The sequence below is a fragment of the Bos indicus x Bos taurus genome, chromosome 13 (genome assembly GCF_003369695.1).
Source record: "Bos indicus x Bos taurus breed Angus x Brahman F1 hybrid chromosome 13, Bos_hybrid_MaternalHap_v2.0, whole genome shotgun sequence".
Taxonomy (NCBI): domain Eukaryota; kingdom Metazoa; phylum Chordata; class Mammalia; order Artiodactyla; family Bovidae; genus Bos; species Bos indicus x Bos taurus.
The window spans coordinates 42,729,200-42,744,853 of NC_040088.1; the positions used below are offsets into that span (position 1 = coordinate 42,729,200).

General features: G+C 43.8%; 1 protein-coding gene across 5 annotated transcripts in view; it reads right to left on the reverse strand.

The window, feature by feature from the left end:
• XRN2 (5'-3' exoribonuclease 2) overlaps positions 1 to 12,962 on the reverse strand; it is a 62,703-nt gene extending 49,741 nt beyond the window's left edge. Inside the window, exons 1-5 of one of the 5 annotated variants that reach the window (XM_027559582.1) lie at positions 12,789 to 12,916; positions 10,099 to 10,193; positions 1,892 to 2,019; positions 1,698 to 1,809; positions 137 to 248 (exon numbers count right to left, since the gene is read on the reverse strand). In XM_027559582.1, coding sequence (XP_027415383.1) covers positions 137 to 248; positions 1,698 to 1,809; positions 1,892 to 1,932 — 265 coding nt within the window. In that variant the 5' untranslated portion in view covers positions 1,933 to 2,019; positions 10,099 to 10,193; positions 12,789 to 12,916. Of the gene's footprint in view, positions 1 to 136; positions 249 to 1,697; positions 1,810 to 1,891; positions 2,020 to 10,098; positions 10,194 to 12,788 lie in introns of those variants that run through there. The other 4 variants (XM_027559579.1, XM_027559580.1, XM_027559583.1 and 1 more) reach the window with 4 other exon arrangements.
• Positions 12,963 to 15,654: the final 2,692 nt, after the last annotated feature.

The window sequence follows — 15,654 nt, forward strand, 5'->3', positions numbered from 1 at the left end:
GAACATAAACTTCTCCTGGATATCCTGGGATCTTGATTAAATTAAAACCCTGCCTACTTGTAAGGAGAAGGCACCAGCCCTGCCCCCTCCACACAGTTCGTGTAACACATCTAAGCCCAAGGTGCATGCTCTTTACCTTTCGCCAGGATCTCTTCCCTGACTCGCTGCTTCTCTATCTCTGCTTCCATGCCTTCTTTGGATGCTCGGAACCTCCTTGAACGCTGCTGGTTCATTTTAGCACGCGGTGCCTGAAAATGGGTATTTCATATTCACATACTATTTCAAACATTTATAACTATATTTGTACATTATTTTGAACCAGCTACTCTGATAAAAATAGCGCACTCAAATGGAAAAGCTAAGTAATACGTCCAAACAATCCTTTTACCACATACAGTAGAACCTGAGGGCTTAAATTTGGACCAAAACCCTTAAACGCAGTGCAGTCAGGTGAACGAGTGACGTGTCAATAAAGGACAACCCCTCTATAAGGCCACAGCACTGAGGGCCGCACAGCACAAGGGCGGGCCCAGGACAGTTCCATTAGGCTACAATACTTTCAGGCACCCCAGATGGAAAGCTCGCTTTACTCAGAGACTCAGCACACAGAGAGGGAGTAGTTGCCACAGAGCCAGGATCAGGAATACCTTCTCTGAGCCCACACCTAAAAGGAAGAAAGGTCTCTAAATGGGATTCACAAGACCATAATTATCACGCTGTCTCTATAATAAAGCACAGCGGGTAGAAAGAGAACACTTTATCTTATATCACTCTAACCAAATGTAACTTCAATCACTGAGTAAGTGTGAATGAAGTGAACTGAACTGCAAGGTTTTGCAATTACTGAACTGGGTTTGGAAGGGACTCTCAAGCCTCCTGTCTGCATAAAGTAAGCTATTTCATATTCTCTTTAAACAGTTCCCTTTCCTGTAAAATGAGATCACCTAATCTAACTCTTTCAAGTGCTATGATCTACATTTATATTTTTAACATAAACAAAAAAAAAGGGTTACAGACAAGAATGGGTACATATCTATAAACATTCAAATGTGCACATAACTTATCCTTGACCCAGCAGAAAAACACAGTGGAGTACAGTGAAAGGGATTCTGCAAGAAACTTAGCTAACGTGAGCTGTAATCTGCTCCAAGAAAGACATACTCCCGTTCCCTTTACTTTTTTTTACTATACTTTACTTGTAGCTTAAGTTTTTAGGCAGCTAAGATTCTTTCCTTGAATAAATAGAAAAGTTAATCTTCTCGAACCCAAAGCTTTCTGGATTTTCAAAATTATTTCATTCATTACTTTTAACTCTTCAAAAATAAATAAATAAATAAATGGGACAAACGCCCGCTCCTCTCTGTTGCCTCACTGCCATGTAGCACTGCCCACTCCACGCCCCAATGCCCTGCATGCGCTGCTGATGCTCAGGAAGACCCTGGGTAACTCACCGTACCCATCTACCCCTGCCTCTGCCCCTGCAGTGGCAGCCACCAACACCCCCAGGACCTCATGGGCTCTGGCACAAAACAGGCACACTCACAAAACACAGCTGAATGAGAGGCTGAAAGGTGAGGCTTTCTTTCTCAAACTCATTATCGTCAACCATTCTTCACTTAGCTGACTTTCATTCCAGACACTGGGAACACAGCAAAAACAAACACAGGGGAACTGATTTTAAGTCATTCAGCACTTACCACTCCATCTATTGCCATGTAGAGAAGCCGTCTTGGTCTGACAATATTGAAGAGTCTGTCAATGTACTCAAAGATTGCAACCATCATTTCATCCTCGTTTTTTGGTGCTGGTCTACAATGACAAGCAAATAGTGTAATATCATATAGCACTCCTCCGTGACTTGTGCTATCAGCGACAAAAATGGGTTACGTACTTGTCTTCAGGATGCGTACAGGGGTGGATGATTCCATTCATATCCAAATACAGATTATCAAACTCCACATCATTGGGGTTAGGCTTACTGGCATCGACAGGAATCTTTACACCATTGCATTCTTTTGGCTATGAGGAAGTGATAATTAATAGTAGTTTGGTTTGACTGTTCAAGTCTGAAATTGACATATCCTAGGCTCAGTATGAACCTGTGCTTCATTTCTGAATTGGAAATAAAATACTTTTAGTCATCTTTAAGTTACAAGATAGGCTATTTTTACTCCTTAAAGCTTCCAGCACAAGTTACTCTTGACTACGTGGGGGATAGTGACCAAATTCCCAAGTCATTCGGCTGTGCAAGAGACAGACCAGGGAGTCTTTCCAGAATTCTCTTCCTTACCGCCCATTTCAACTTAACCTGAAAGATGCCTCTCCATGCCACATGTTCTCACTCCTGCTACCAGCATCAGGCATCACTTCTCACCCAAAAGATCGGCCTCTGGATGGACTGCCCCACTTCCAGGCTCTCTCTTCTCCAGCCCACCCTCTATGCTGTCAGTTTTCTTTTAAGTACAAACGTGGCTGTGTCTTCTCTTGCCTACATCTTCCAGTGCCACCACAGCACGTGCAGATCCACGAGCCTGGCCCTTACCAGCCCTCGGTCCTGCCACAACGCTGCTCAGGCCACCCCACCTCCCCTGTTCCCAGAAGATGCTCTTCCATCTCTCAACGCCTCTGTTCCTCCTTCTCCCTCCTGACCAACACTCCTTCCTGACATCTTATTCATTTTCCAAAGTCTAGACTCAGATCGAATGCCACCGTGTTATCACACCTTGAACACATCCCCCCAACGAATTAACTGCTCCTCTTCTATGTCCTCACAATTCTTCTTATTCTGTGTTTTTCTACTTGGTTTGCCATTCTAACCCCCAACTACACTGCAAGTTCTTCAAAAGGTAAGGACTGTGCTACACTCACTCCTGGAGGCTCTCAACTGTATTTTTGTGGTAAAGCATTATCTTTCTTTCTGCCAGAGCTTTAGCAAATGATAAGAGCTAGGTTTTTATTCTTAATAATAGTAAAGGTACTTTAAAAATAACACATGCAAAGTATCATTTTTAAAAAAAATTGTGAACTTAAAAACCCATTATATACATGCTACCTCATGGATGAACCTCAAAAACATTCTGCTAAATAAAAGCCAGTCACAAAAGACCACAAAAGATCCTATTTACATGATTCAGAACAGACAAATCTTTAGAAAGAAACAGATTAGCTTCAATCTGCAGTGGGGGCGGAAAGGAAGGGAGGAGATAGGAAGTGACAGAAAATGGTTACAACATTTCTTTTGGAAATGAGGAAACTGTTCTAAAATTAAGTAATGGTGCTGGCTATACCACTGCATTCATACTAAAAGCACTGAACCATATCATTTTAAGGGTGAATTATATGGTACATATTGCAATGAAGCTATTTTAAAAAGATATAAAGACAAAAGGTCAACTTAATGAGAAAAAAAACAGGGCCCACAGAAAGGATTGATGAAACCGTAGTACAACCATATACTGCAATGTCTGACAAAAGTACATTCCAAATGTACAAAAGTAACAATAAGTACAAATGTTACAAAAGTAACATCCAGCTGGATGGTCACAAATATCTTAAGCCAAAAAAGGAGATGAAGAAAAACACATCCTGTATACCACTTACAGGAAATTATAAATGATCAAAACAGTGCTAGGCACTGTTCAGGGATGAACAGAAACCACAGAGAAGAGCAGATGAAGGATGAACACCAATCTCAGGACAGTGGTGATCCTCGAGAGAGAAGGAATGAGATTGGGCTTCAATTTGCATTTCTAATCGGAAGAACTGGGTGTGAAAGAAAGAGGCTATCAGAGTTCTGTGCAGACACCCTGTGAATCAGGAAAGAGGGGCTTGATCAGAAGCAGTGAACCAGAAGGAAAGCAAGTCAATTTTTGAGGTCTATCAGAGAAGATCGTCTGATGACTCTCAAACAAAAACAAGCTCTATAAAGGCAGGAGGCTGTGCCGCTCCACTTGCTCTACACTCAAGGTCCATACCTCCCTTCCTCCTGAACCAACCAGACACCACACTCAGGAGAATCCAGACCCACTTTCTCTATGATTCCCAAGAAGTCAGACAGTTAAGTATTTTTGACTTGTTGACCTATGACCTCAGTTGCAACGACTCATTTCTGCCTTTATAAAATTAAAGCACCCCTAAACAATATGGACATGAATGAGTATAGGTGTGTTCCAATAAAGTTTTATTTACAAAAACAGTATAGACCGCTGGCTTGCTATATTGCAGCTTTTCAACAAATGCTGAGTGGAGCTGATGAGTTTCCACTTCCCCTGCCTAGAAAGCAGAGCCTAGGGAAGGTGTAGGCGGGTCCTGATTTTGAGAAAAGAGCGCCAGGCATTCCCAACAAGAAAGACACACATTTTCCTCTTGGGAGTTCTAAGGATATCTTCAACACATTAATTACATAACCCTAGAGTTTCTTTCTTCAGGAGAAGATTCTCAACAAAGGAACTTACTCTTCAAGAGGCTGGCCATTAACTACAATGTGAGTGTATCTGCTGCTGGATTCGAGAGATTCTTAATCAAAGAGTAGCTACACAGACAGCTACTCTGAACACGAAAACCAATTCATCTCAAATAGCTTTTCATTATCTTTGGGGGTTTCCAGTAATAAACTGAGCACACATCGCAGCCTTTCCTTTCTATCCCCGGACCACGTAAAAGACTAAAAACATCCCACCACAACTACAGAGCTGTGCTGGAAAACCAAGAGAAGAACCGTCGGTGACTGGTAAATCACAGGGGACGCCCAAAACGTGGAAAACTAGTAGATCTGATCAGAGGACGTGCCTCGAACATGCAGATGTGGGAGAATCTGAGGGCTCCAGGCCCACAGGGGGCTCACGTAAGAGCCTCTGGAGGATCCAGAAGCAGCAACAGCAGGAACAGTCCAGCTGGTCAAACTTAGCACTCTCCCCTCCGCTCACCGTCTCAGGCCCCATGAGGACCAGGCACCTTGAGACCGTTATTCTCAAAGGACAAGGGTGCTTGCGGAGGAAGGGCAGTCAGCACCCTGGCTGATGGAAGGCTGGCTATCAGGGCAGTCCTACCCCGTGGGAAGCCCACTTCTCCACGGCCCACGGCACGAGGGGAGAAAGAACTATCTGTATCCCAGACAAGCAGCTGAGAGATCACCCTGTTTCTGCACAAGCTGATAAAGAAGGTATGTGAAAAAGTAAATATGGTCCACACACAAATAGTGACTCTGTATAAAAATACACTCCACAGTTTTTAATGCAAAACCCCTAAAATAAACTCCACACCAACCTGCTGTTCTAGTCAACGATATACAACTTTCTGGCTCTTCACATGTAAGGTAGAAACCCCAACTATCAGTAATATTTAAGTAAATGCATTTTTTTGTGTAAGCCTGCACACATTTCACAGCAGCATAACGAACCCACCTGCAACGCAGGAGACACAGAAGATGGGGGTTTGATCCCTGGGTTGGGAAGATGCCCTGAAGGAGGGCATGGCAACCCACTTCAGTTTTTGGTCTGCAGAATCTCATGCACCAAGGAGACTGGTGGGCTACAGTCCTAAGCATCACAAAGAGTTGGACACGACTGAGCAACTAAGGGTACAGCACACGCAGACACAGAAAAATCAGGACTCATGCCTGAGGTTCTGCTGCAGTAAGAGCTCCCTCCATTTAATGAAAGGGAAGTGAAATGGCTCAGTCATGTCCGACTCTTTGCGACCCCATGGACTATAAAGTCCATGGAATTCTTCAGGCCAGAATACTGGAGTGAGTAGCTGTTCCCTTCTCCAGGGGATCTTCCCAAACCAGGGATAGAATCCAGGTCTCCCACATGGCAGGCAGATTCTTTACCAGCTGAGCCACAAGAGAAGCCCAAGAATACTGAAGTGGGTAGCCTACCCCTTCTCCAGGGGATCTTCCCAACCCAGGGATCCAACCCAGGTCTCCTGCATTACAGGCAGATTCTTTACCAGCTGAGCCCCAAGGGAAGCCCAAGAATACTGGAGTGGGTAGCCTATACTTTCTCCAACGGATCTTTCCGACCCAGGAATTGAACTGGGGTCTCCTGCATTGCAGGTGGATTCTTGATAGATAATATATTGTAGAACTTGGTTTTAGATTTCCCTTAAAGCAGCTCAGAACTTACAAAAAAAAAAAAAAAGCAGCTCAGAAAAGACTTACAAAACACAGGTGATATTTTGGGGAGAAAGGGTCACAAGGCTACTGAAAAATTTAAATTACAGTATTCTTGTTAAAATTTCAGGCCATAAATTTTGATGTAGTTGCCAAATAGAAAAGCTTCATATTTTTAGTGATTAGTATTTTTTCACGTAGTATGTCAGCTCTCCATTTTTATATGGTGTCAGTCAACAAGGACTACTAATTACCACCACCGTTTACAGAATACTTAAAATGGGACAGGCACTGTTCTCAGGGCTTTTACTCGTGGATTATTTCCCTCTCTTTTCACAACAACCCTGTGAGGTATAGAGCATCTCACTTACTAATGAGAACACAAATGCTCAGAGGGGTTAAGTGGCTTTCCAATGTCATACTTCTGTCAAGTTCAGAGACCAGGATTGAACTCAGTCATCTGAATTCAGAGCTGGTACCTTAAGCCGTATGTCAGGCTGATTAATTGCAATTTCACTAGATTCAGCATGAACTCAACACCTGTAACGGGCATCAAGGACCACAGCCAGAACTACAGGGGACACATAGCGTGCTGACGTGTGAACCTGATCTTCACTTGCCCAGAGGGCACACTGGTGAGGAGAGCTGCCACATGACAGCATGAGGACTTCTGCTCACCTGCTCTCCAGCTGAACTAGTGAGAATCTTTTGAAAAAGACAAAAGCCTTTGGAAACAGTCTGGAGGCAAAGAGCAATCTAGTCAAGAAAACCTTTGAAAATTCAGAACTCACTTCATTTGTGACAGAACGTGGAGAAATTCACACCCAAGGGCATTCTCAAGAACTGTGTAAGTTGTGGCGAAAAGGGACCAAGAAAAGAATCAGGGACCTAAGGAAGATACAGCTTAGACCACAGACTGGCTAGTCTGTGGGACAGAAGTGGCGTTTAAGACAGTTGGGAGGAGCCGCCCTCCAGCTGGGGTTAGAACAGATACCAGACATTAATCTCAGAGGCGAAGCCTTGCAGGTGTCACTGCATTAGTCTATAACAGACTTCTGTGGAATGCTCAACAGACTATATACATTCTCGACTTCGTGTGCAACATTCTCTGGGATAGACCAATCGCCGGGCCATGAAACAAGCCTCAATAAACTTACAAGCATGAAAGTAATACAAAGCATGTTCTTCAACCACAACAAAGTAAATAAAATTCGAGCTCAATAACTGGAGAAAAGTTGGCAAATCTGTAAACATGGGAAATTTAACAACACACTCACAAACAATCAAGAAGAAATCAGAAGGGAAATCAGAAAATGATTTAAGATGAATGAAAAACAGGATACGACATATGAAAACTAACATTGTAAAGCCCAAAAGCAGTGTTCAGAGGAAAATTTATAGCTGTAAACGTTTGTATTAAGAAAGATTCCAAGTCAATTACCTAACCTTCCAACTTGACACTGGAAGAGCAAAATAAATCCAAAGCAAGCAGAAGGAAGAAAACAAATATGAGAGAAAATGACACAGAGAATAAAAAGGACAATTTTCTAAAAAAATCTATGAAACTAGACTTCCCTGGTGGCACAGTGGATACCCCACCTGCCAGTGCAGGGGACCCGAGTTCGAGCCCTTATCCCAGAAGATCCCACGTGCCACAGAGCAACTAAGCCTGTGCGCCACAACTACTGAGCCTCTGCTCCAGAACCTGTGAGCCGCAAGTCTGAGCCCTTGTGCTGCAACTACTGAAGCCCATGTGCCAAGAGCCCAAGCTCTGCACCAGCAGAAGCCACTACACGAGGCCCACACACCACAACTCGACAACGCCCTCACGCAGCATCAAGACCCAGTGCAGCCACAAGCAAATAAATAATCTATGAAACCAAAAGGCGGTTGTTTTACAAGATCAACAAAATTGACAAGTCTGACCAAGAAAGAAAAAAACAAGGTGGGAAACCTAGATTTCACTGCAGGCAAACAGCATAATTCTATACGACGCAATGCTACTGAGAACTAGACACAAAATTATCTCCACTTTTACTTGGATATATAAACTACCAAAATTAACTTATCAATCAATGCAAGGCACTATTCGAAGCTGTTAACTTGGATTTACTGACTCAATCCACACAACCAACTTCTGTGGCGCACATACAACTGGTCATCTTTATTCACGAATTCCAATTTGCGAACTCATCTGCTCACTAAAATTTTATTATACCCCAAATTAATATTGTTGCAGTCTCGAGGTCATTCACAAACACAAGCAGAATGGAAAAATTTGAGTCCACCGACACACACACTCCCAACTGATGTTAAACAAGGCAGCACTCTGCCCTATGTCAGCTCTCATACAGAAATGACCAGAGCATAGACTGTAGGAATGGGGTTGTGAAATACAAGAAACTCCAGTTTGCTTATAAATATGGCATATAAAGGTTTCCAAAAATCCTGAAAAAAAAAATAATAAATTGATACATGCGAACAAGGATGAATCCTAAAAACATTATGTGAAATGAAAATGTGAAATACACCAGACACGAAATAACAAATATATGATTCCACTTACATTAGTACTTAGAATAGGCAAATTCATAAGACAGAAAGTAGGTGGCAGGGGAAGCAGAGAATTGTTTAGGTGAGTACAGAATTTCTATTTGGAATGATAAAAAAATTCTAGAAATGAGTAGCAGTAATTTGGCAAATTGACTCCCACGTATATAAAAAAATAGTACACCATGACCAGGTGGGGTTTATTTACCTGAAATACCAGACTCATGTTAACATTTAAAAATCAATGTGATTCACCATTTAAAAAAAAAAAAAAAAACTAAAAAAGAGAAAGCATAGCATAAAGTGTAATTTTATAACAGTATAATTTTAAAAACTCTTAAGAAAATAAGAAAAATCTCAGTGACCTTGGCTTTGACAAAGATTTCTTAAACATAACACAAAAAGCAGTAATATAGAGAAAAAAGAAAGCAGGCTTTACTAAAATTAAAAACTTTTGCTCTTTTTTGCATGAAAAAGGAAATCACAGATTAAAAGAAAATATTTACCAAAAAAATCAATATGTAAAAAACTCTAATTCAGTAAGACAAACCATCCAACTTAATAATGGGCAAAAGGGACTTCCCTGGTAGGACTCTGCTTTCACTGCTGTGTGTCTGGGTTCAATACCTGGTTGGGGAACTAAGATTCCTCAAGTCTCATAAAAGGAAAAAAAAAAAAAAAAAGTCCTTACTCTTAAAAAAGGGGGGAAGGGGAGATCTGAACAGATACCCAACTCAAGAAGATATATGGAAGGCAAATAAGCACCTAAAGAGATGCTCAGCATCATCTGTCATCAGGGAAATGCAAATTGAACTCACACTGCAGTACCACTGCACTAGAATGGCTAGAACCAGAAAGACTAACCACACTCAGTGCTGACAAGGAAGAGCAACAACCAGACCTCTCATACACTGCTGTTGGCAGTAAAACAGTACAGCCTCTTTATTAAACAGTCTGGCTAGTTTTTTCTTTTTAAATAATCAAACACCAGCATACAATGCAAGCACTTCTCTAAAGAAATGAAAGCATTATGTCCACACAGAGATCTGTATGCCAATGTTCACAGTTTTTCTTAATAGCCACAAACTGGAAATAATCCAAATGTTCACCAATCAGGTGAATGAAAACCAATCCAATGAATGAAAATCAAAATGTAATATATGCACAACACAGAATACAATTCTAAAATAAGAAACTATTGATACAAGTAGCAACATGGAAGACTTTCAAAATAATTACTCTGAATGAAAGTAACCAAGTTAACTGAGTCAGGTTTTTTAAAAAAGTACCTATTGTATAATTCCATTTATATAAAATTTTAGAAAATGAAAACATCGATAGAAATAAATTAGTGGTTGACCAAAGATGGGCAGCAGGAAGGGGCTGGGGGAACAAAAAAGGAGCAGAAGGAATGTCTCAGAGGTGATGTTCATTACCTTGATTGTGGTGTTGAGTCCATGGATAGACACATGTCAAAATGTATAAAATTGTACACTTTAAAAAAGTGCAATTTGTTCTAGGTCAATTACACCTCGGGGGAGGAGAGAGAAAAGAAAAATAAATCAACTAGAAGGACCAGTATTCAGAGTTCAGAGAACAAAGTAAAAGGAAAACGGGAAAAAAATAAAAAAGCATTCCCCATAACTACAGAACACAAGCCTCCAGACTCACAGTCAGCCAAGCACTGATAAAAAGGAATTAGAATCTTAAAAAAAAAAAAATCTGTAACACACAGTCACACAAGCTTATATTATCAAGGATAAAGCTCTTTTTAAAATTCAGAAAGAAAAACCGATCAACTACAAAAGAGTGAAAGCAAAGGAACACAGAAATTAAGAGCATGGGCTTCCTGGCTGACACAGGCCCTGACATGCAAAACCACATGACCGTGAGTACATTACTTAAGCCGCCTGTGCTTCAGTTTTCTCACCTGTAATAAGAAGCAAGACGAAAAGAAATAGTTACGTGGTTGTTATGGGGATTTAATAAATTCATCTGTGAAATGCCTGCTGCTCCTAAGTCGCACCAGTCGTGTCTGACTGTGCAACCCCACAGACGGCAGCCCAACAGGCTCCTCTGTCCCTGGGATTCTCCAGGCAAGAATACTGGAGTGCGTTGCCATTTCCTTCTCCAATGCATGAAAGTGAAAGGTGAAAGTGAAGTCGCTCGGTTTTGTCCGACTCTTAGCGACCCCATGGACTGCAGCCTAACAGGCTCCTCCTAACAGGATTCTCCTGGCCAGAGTACTGGAGTGGGTGCCATTGCCTTCTCTGGTGAAATGCCTAGTACCTACTATATACTGCATTTAAGTGTTAGCTAAATAAATAAACTGCATTAACATTCAACTTTTCATCAACAATTTTGGATGACAAAAATCAAAAGAACAATGCTTTCCAAGTTCTGAGGGAAAGCAATTTTCAAACTCAACCTCTGCCTAGCTAATGATTACTCATGTTTACGAGGAAGAATGGACTTAGAAAACTCACATACTACAACAGCACTTCTTAAGAACTCAAGTAAGAACAAAAACCAAGAAAAATGATTAAAAAACAGTACCTCCAACTGCAGAAATTTTTAAAAATATCAAGAAGCAGCTTTTCAGCTAGGCTACATAACCAGGTGCCACAGCAGCAGAAATACAGACTTCAAGCAGTCTCCAATTAGAAAGAGGACTTGATAGAATATCTGATATAAGAGTCTGGATGGGGAACCATGTACAGTGGAAAACACGCAACAGGCAAAAAGACAAACGTAGCAGAAAAGAGAATCCTAGTACACAACCTAGATCTACATAGTGACAATAATCACCAACACTACTTGATTCTTCAGCTTTTAAAACAAACTTGTATAGCCAAAGCCCTGACAATTTAATCCTGGATGCCAACAAGGCAAAAAGCACAGCTGACAAGCTTGGTATGAGGAGTAAGGACAGCAGGGGTTTAGAAAAGTTAATACCTAACCTCAGCATGTGAAGGGTCAAGGGGTACTCTGTATAGGAGAGGAAAAAGAAAAAAAAAATATATTACTTAACGCTATAGTTTATCAGTAGAAGAATAAAGGCACTGATGGGGGGGGGGGGGGGCGGGGGCCTGTACAAGTGACTGCTCCTAACACAGCTACAATTCCACAGATACATCCAGAAGCAATACATCAAACATAACCATGACACTCAGAGACAGAACCAAAAATAAGTTTAAAGCAGTTATCCCTGCAGAGCAGAAAGGAGGTAAGATATAAAGTTAAGAAAAGTTTTAAACGCAAAGGACATGAGCATTGTTTCCACAGTTTCTCTTTGAGAAAAACACAGGCGGTACTGGAAATTTCATCAGAACCATCAGTTTCGGTTTCTCCTCGGACAGGAACTAAGCAAGGTCAAGATCTCACACAGAATGATGAATGAAGTCTGAAGACCCATCTACCTGTCCAAAACAAACAAAAACTAAACAAACCTTTGCCACCCCCCCCCCAAAAAAACCCTCACTAGCCTAAGCAGAAAGTTCCCAGTGTCGGCTGGGCACTTCGTTCAAAAGCAGGGCATCGTGTGTCCCTGAACCTCCCCGATCTGGAAACTGAAAGCACGGGTACCAAATCGAAACCGGACGGAGAAACCTGGAAACGACCAATAAGAAACGCCAAGAAACCAACAGCAAGAGGCATAGCACCGATCGAGCGCGCCCAGGAACCCTGAAAATGTCAAAGACAGGCTTAGCCCAACAGTCAGACAACGAGGGAGGGGCCCCTTCGCGGACTTGAGTGCTGTCCGAGACCTTCCCGAGGCGCTGCTCTCCCCGCGCGACCCCTAACACGACACCGACGGACTGCCTCTCCCCGAGCCGAAAGCCTCTCAGGTCGGCCGCCCCGGGAGGAGACAAAGCCGTGGGCGGGGTCTGCCGCCCGGGAACCCGCGGGCAGCGCAGGGGCGGTTCTCGCGCCGCCCGAGCCGCTCCCGGGCCGGGAGTGCGAGCGCCCGCGCCCCCGACGCGCGTCGACCCGCGGCGACCGGGGAGGCAGCGGGCGCGGGCCCCGCGGGCGGGCGGCGGGCCCCCCGGGGACCGCGGCCTGCACGCGCGCCGGGGCAGGGGCGTGCTCTAGGCGTCGGCGTGGCGGCCGCTTGGCGCCCCCTCACCTTCTCTTCCACGCAGTTGACAATGATGGACGGGTACTTGCGGCTGAGCCAGCGGAAGAAGGCCGGGACTCCCATGGCGGCGGCGCAGCAGCGGGCGGCGGCCCGGCCAGCGAACGCGCGGTAACCACAGAGACGAGCCGCGGCGGGCACCGGCGCTTCCGCCCACGTGCGCCCGGCGACCGGAACTTAGGTCACGGCGCCGCCGCGGAAGAGACCAGGAAGGAGGTGCCGGCCGGGTGGGGCGGGGCCGGAAAGGGGCGGGGCTAGTGAGCGGGTGGCCCGGAGCAGTGACCCGCGTGGCTCGTCGTCCTCGGCCGCACGGGACTCGGAGCTTCCCCGGCAACCGGCGACCCTCGGGCGGGAACCCTGCGTACCAGGCTGCTCCAGGGGAACCTTGGCGGACTGGTTTCCTCCTTCTCACCCACCTCGATTCATGTAGAATCTAAGCATCCACACGCACTCGTTACTTCTGCTTCCTGCTTTCTCCCGATTTTATGCCACAGCATGAATCTGGGTTAGCAACCGTTTTTTTTGTTTTTTTTTTTTTTTTAAGTATTTTGCACTGATGACGGCTGGTTTGCGTAAACAACTCACTTATCACTGGTTATAAAATGCAATGTAGCATGTAATTCAACCTTCCAGCTACATTTATGAGTGTAAAATAATTGCTGGTGTCACTCTCCAGCACTTATTTGCAAGTTTACACTGTGCTAAAGCATTGACAAAGGCATTATCAATGGCACCCCACTCCAGTACTCTTGCCTGGAAAATCCCATGGATGGAGGAGCCTGGTAGGCTGCAGTCCATGGGGTCGCTGAGGGTGGGACACAACTGAGCGACTTCCCTTTCACTTTTCACTTTCATGCATTGGAGAAGGAAATGGTAACCCACTCCGGTGTTCTTGCCTGGAGAATCCCAGGGACCGGGGAGCCTGGTGGGCTGCCGTCTATGGGGTCGCACAGAGTCGGACACGACTGAAGCGACTTAGCGGCAGCAGCAGCAAGGCATTATCAAATTTGATCGTCACTGGGCCTTCTGAGGGTGCTTTCATCATCTTCCTGTAACAGACGAGAGGCCGCGATAGAGGGGGCTTAAGTCTCTTGCTTATTCACACTGCTTCTGTTTCAGTCCAAGTAAAGATCATTTAATACTCTGTCCTTGCACTAAGAGGATACTTATATCCTTTGTTTTCTGATGGCTTTAAATACATTTTTTTTTTCAACATATAAGAAGGGAGGCATGGAAGAGGAGGAATGTATGTCCATTTGCTCAAGTCTGGAAGTCTGTCTCCCTGGAATCCCCTCCTGCCTTGACAAATCACACTCAATCCTAAAGGCTCACCTCAAGAGGTCTCTAGGGAAGTGTTTCTCCCTGCCACCTGGCAGTATTCATTGCCCCCTTCTCTGTGGTCTGATGCCACTTTGTTTAAACCACTGGTGTAGAAATTAAAGAAATGGTTAGCCCATATTTTACCTAAGAACAGTCAAAACCTGGAACCTAAGAACATAATTACCTGGAATTGTGTCTGTGGTGAAGTCCCTCGTTTCTCCTACAAAGAGCCCTTCCTCAAGTATTTGACTTCCCTGGGCAGTGCTATGTTCTCATAGGCACACATGTCCAGTAGGCATTTGGTATGGGGATGGTTAGCTGGGAAAGCTGAGTCCCTGAGAGTCCTTGCCCAGTGTTTTTCAACTTCAAGCCATAAGGAAGGTGAGGCAGTACCTCCCAGATGGTTGAGGCTGAAAGATCACAATGGGATTTCTTGCCGGTCTGCAATGAGAGAACCAGATTTAGTCCCTGGTTGCAGTGGGTTTCGAGTACAGCTAAATCCCTCTTCCTGCAGTTTGGTTGGTAAACCTGTTCTTTATTTCCACGTGCCAATAAATGATCCTTTTGCCCTAAGCTGTTTGGAGCTAAGTTCCTCTCCTTTGCATAGGAAAGAGTCTTTGTGCCAGCTCAAATCCTACGTGTTTCCACTTCCCCTCTTCTCCATAAATTTTTCCCAGCACAGAGCCCAAGGCTCCTGCCAGTTCTCATCTTCCATAGCTCTCCTTGACTTCTAACGTGTGGTATTGCATCTTACATTTTCCTTATCTCATCTGTAAATATTCTCTTTCTTCTAATATATCAGGACAAGCTACGCTTTGCTGGGATAATAAATAATGGCTGAAATCTCATCAGCTGACCAAAAGTGTGGTTGAGCTCCCTCCAGGGCTATTTGTCCTCCACATGGTGACTCAGGGATCCAGCTGTTTTCATCCTGAGGTTCTGTTAGCTCAACATGTGACCACCACAGCCACTACCAAAGGAAGGCAGGGCAAGAGGGCTGCCCTGAATGTTCTGAAGGGCTAGGCTTGATGGTGGCTTACATAATTTCTACTTACATTCATTTGACCAAATTCCAATCACTTGGCTCCCAGCTGAAGACAAGATTGGGAAATATTGTGGGGAAATATTTCCCAATCTCATCTTTTGGAGTACTCAATAAATAGAAAAAGGAAACAGGATGGGGGAACACAGCATTGTCTCTGCCACACTCCTTAGTTAAGCCGCAAATCAAATTATTAAATATCTATTTAAAGTCCACAGCCTTTGCTGCCTATGTGGGCACCATTAGCAAAATAAATCATCGTCTTGCTACCATCACCTGTCTTATCCATCACTAGCAAGGACAAAGTACAGCCACGGCATATGAAATAAGTGAAGTAATTAAGTCACATTTTGACCAATAATAAACAAGCCTCATACCACAAGTCTTATTAAATATCCCAAATGAACTGCACAGACAATTGCTACAGACATTTTAAAAAGATACAGATCTAGTCATCTAAAGGGGTAGTCAGAGATGATAGGGAGGAAATAGATT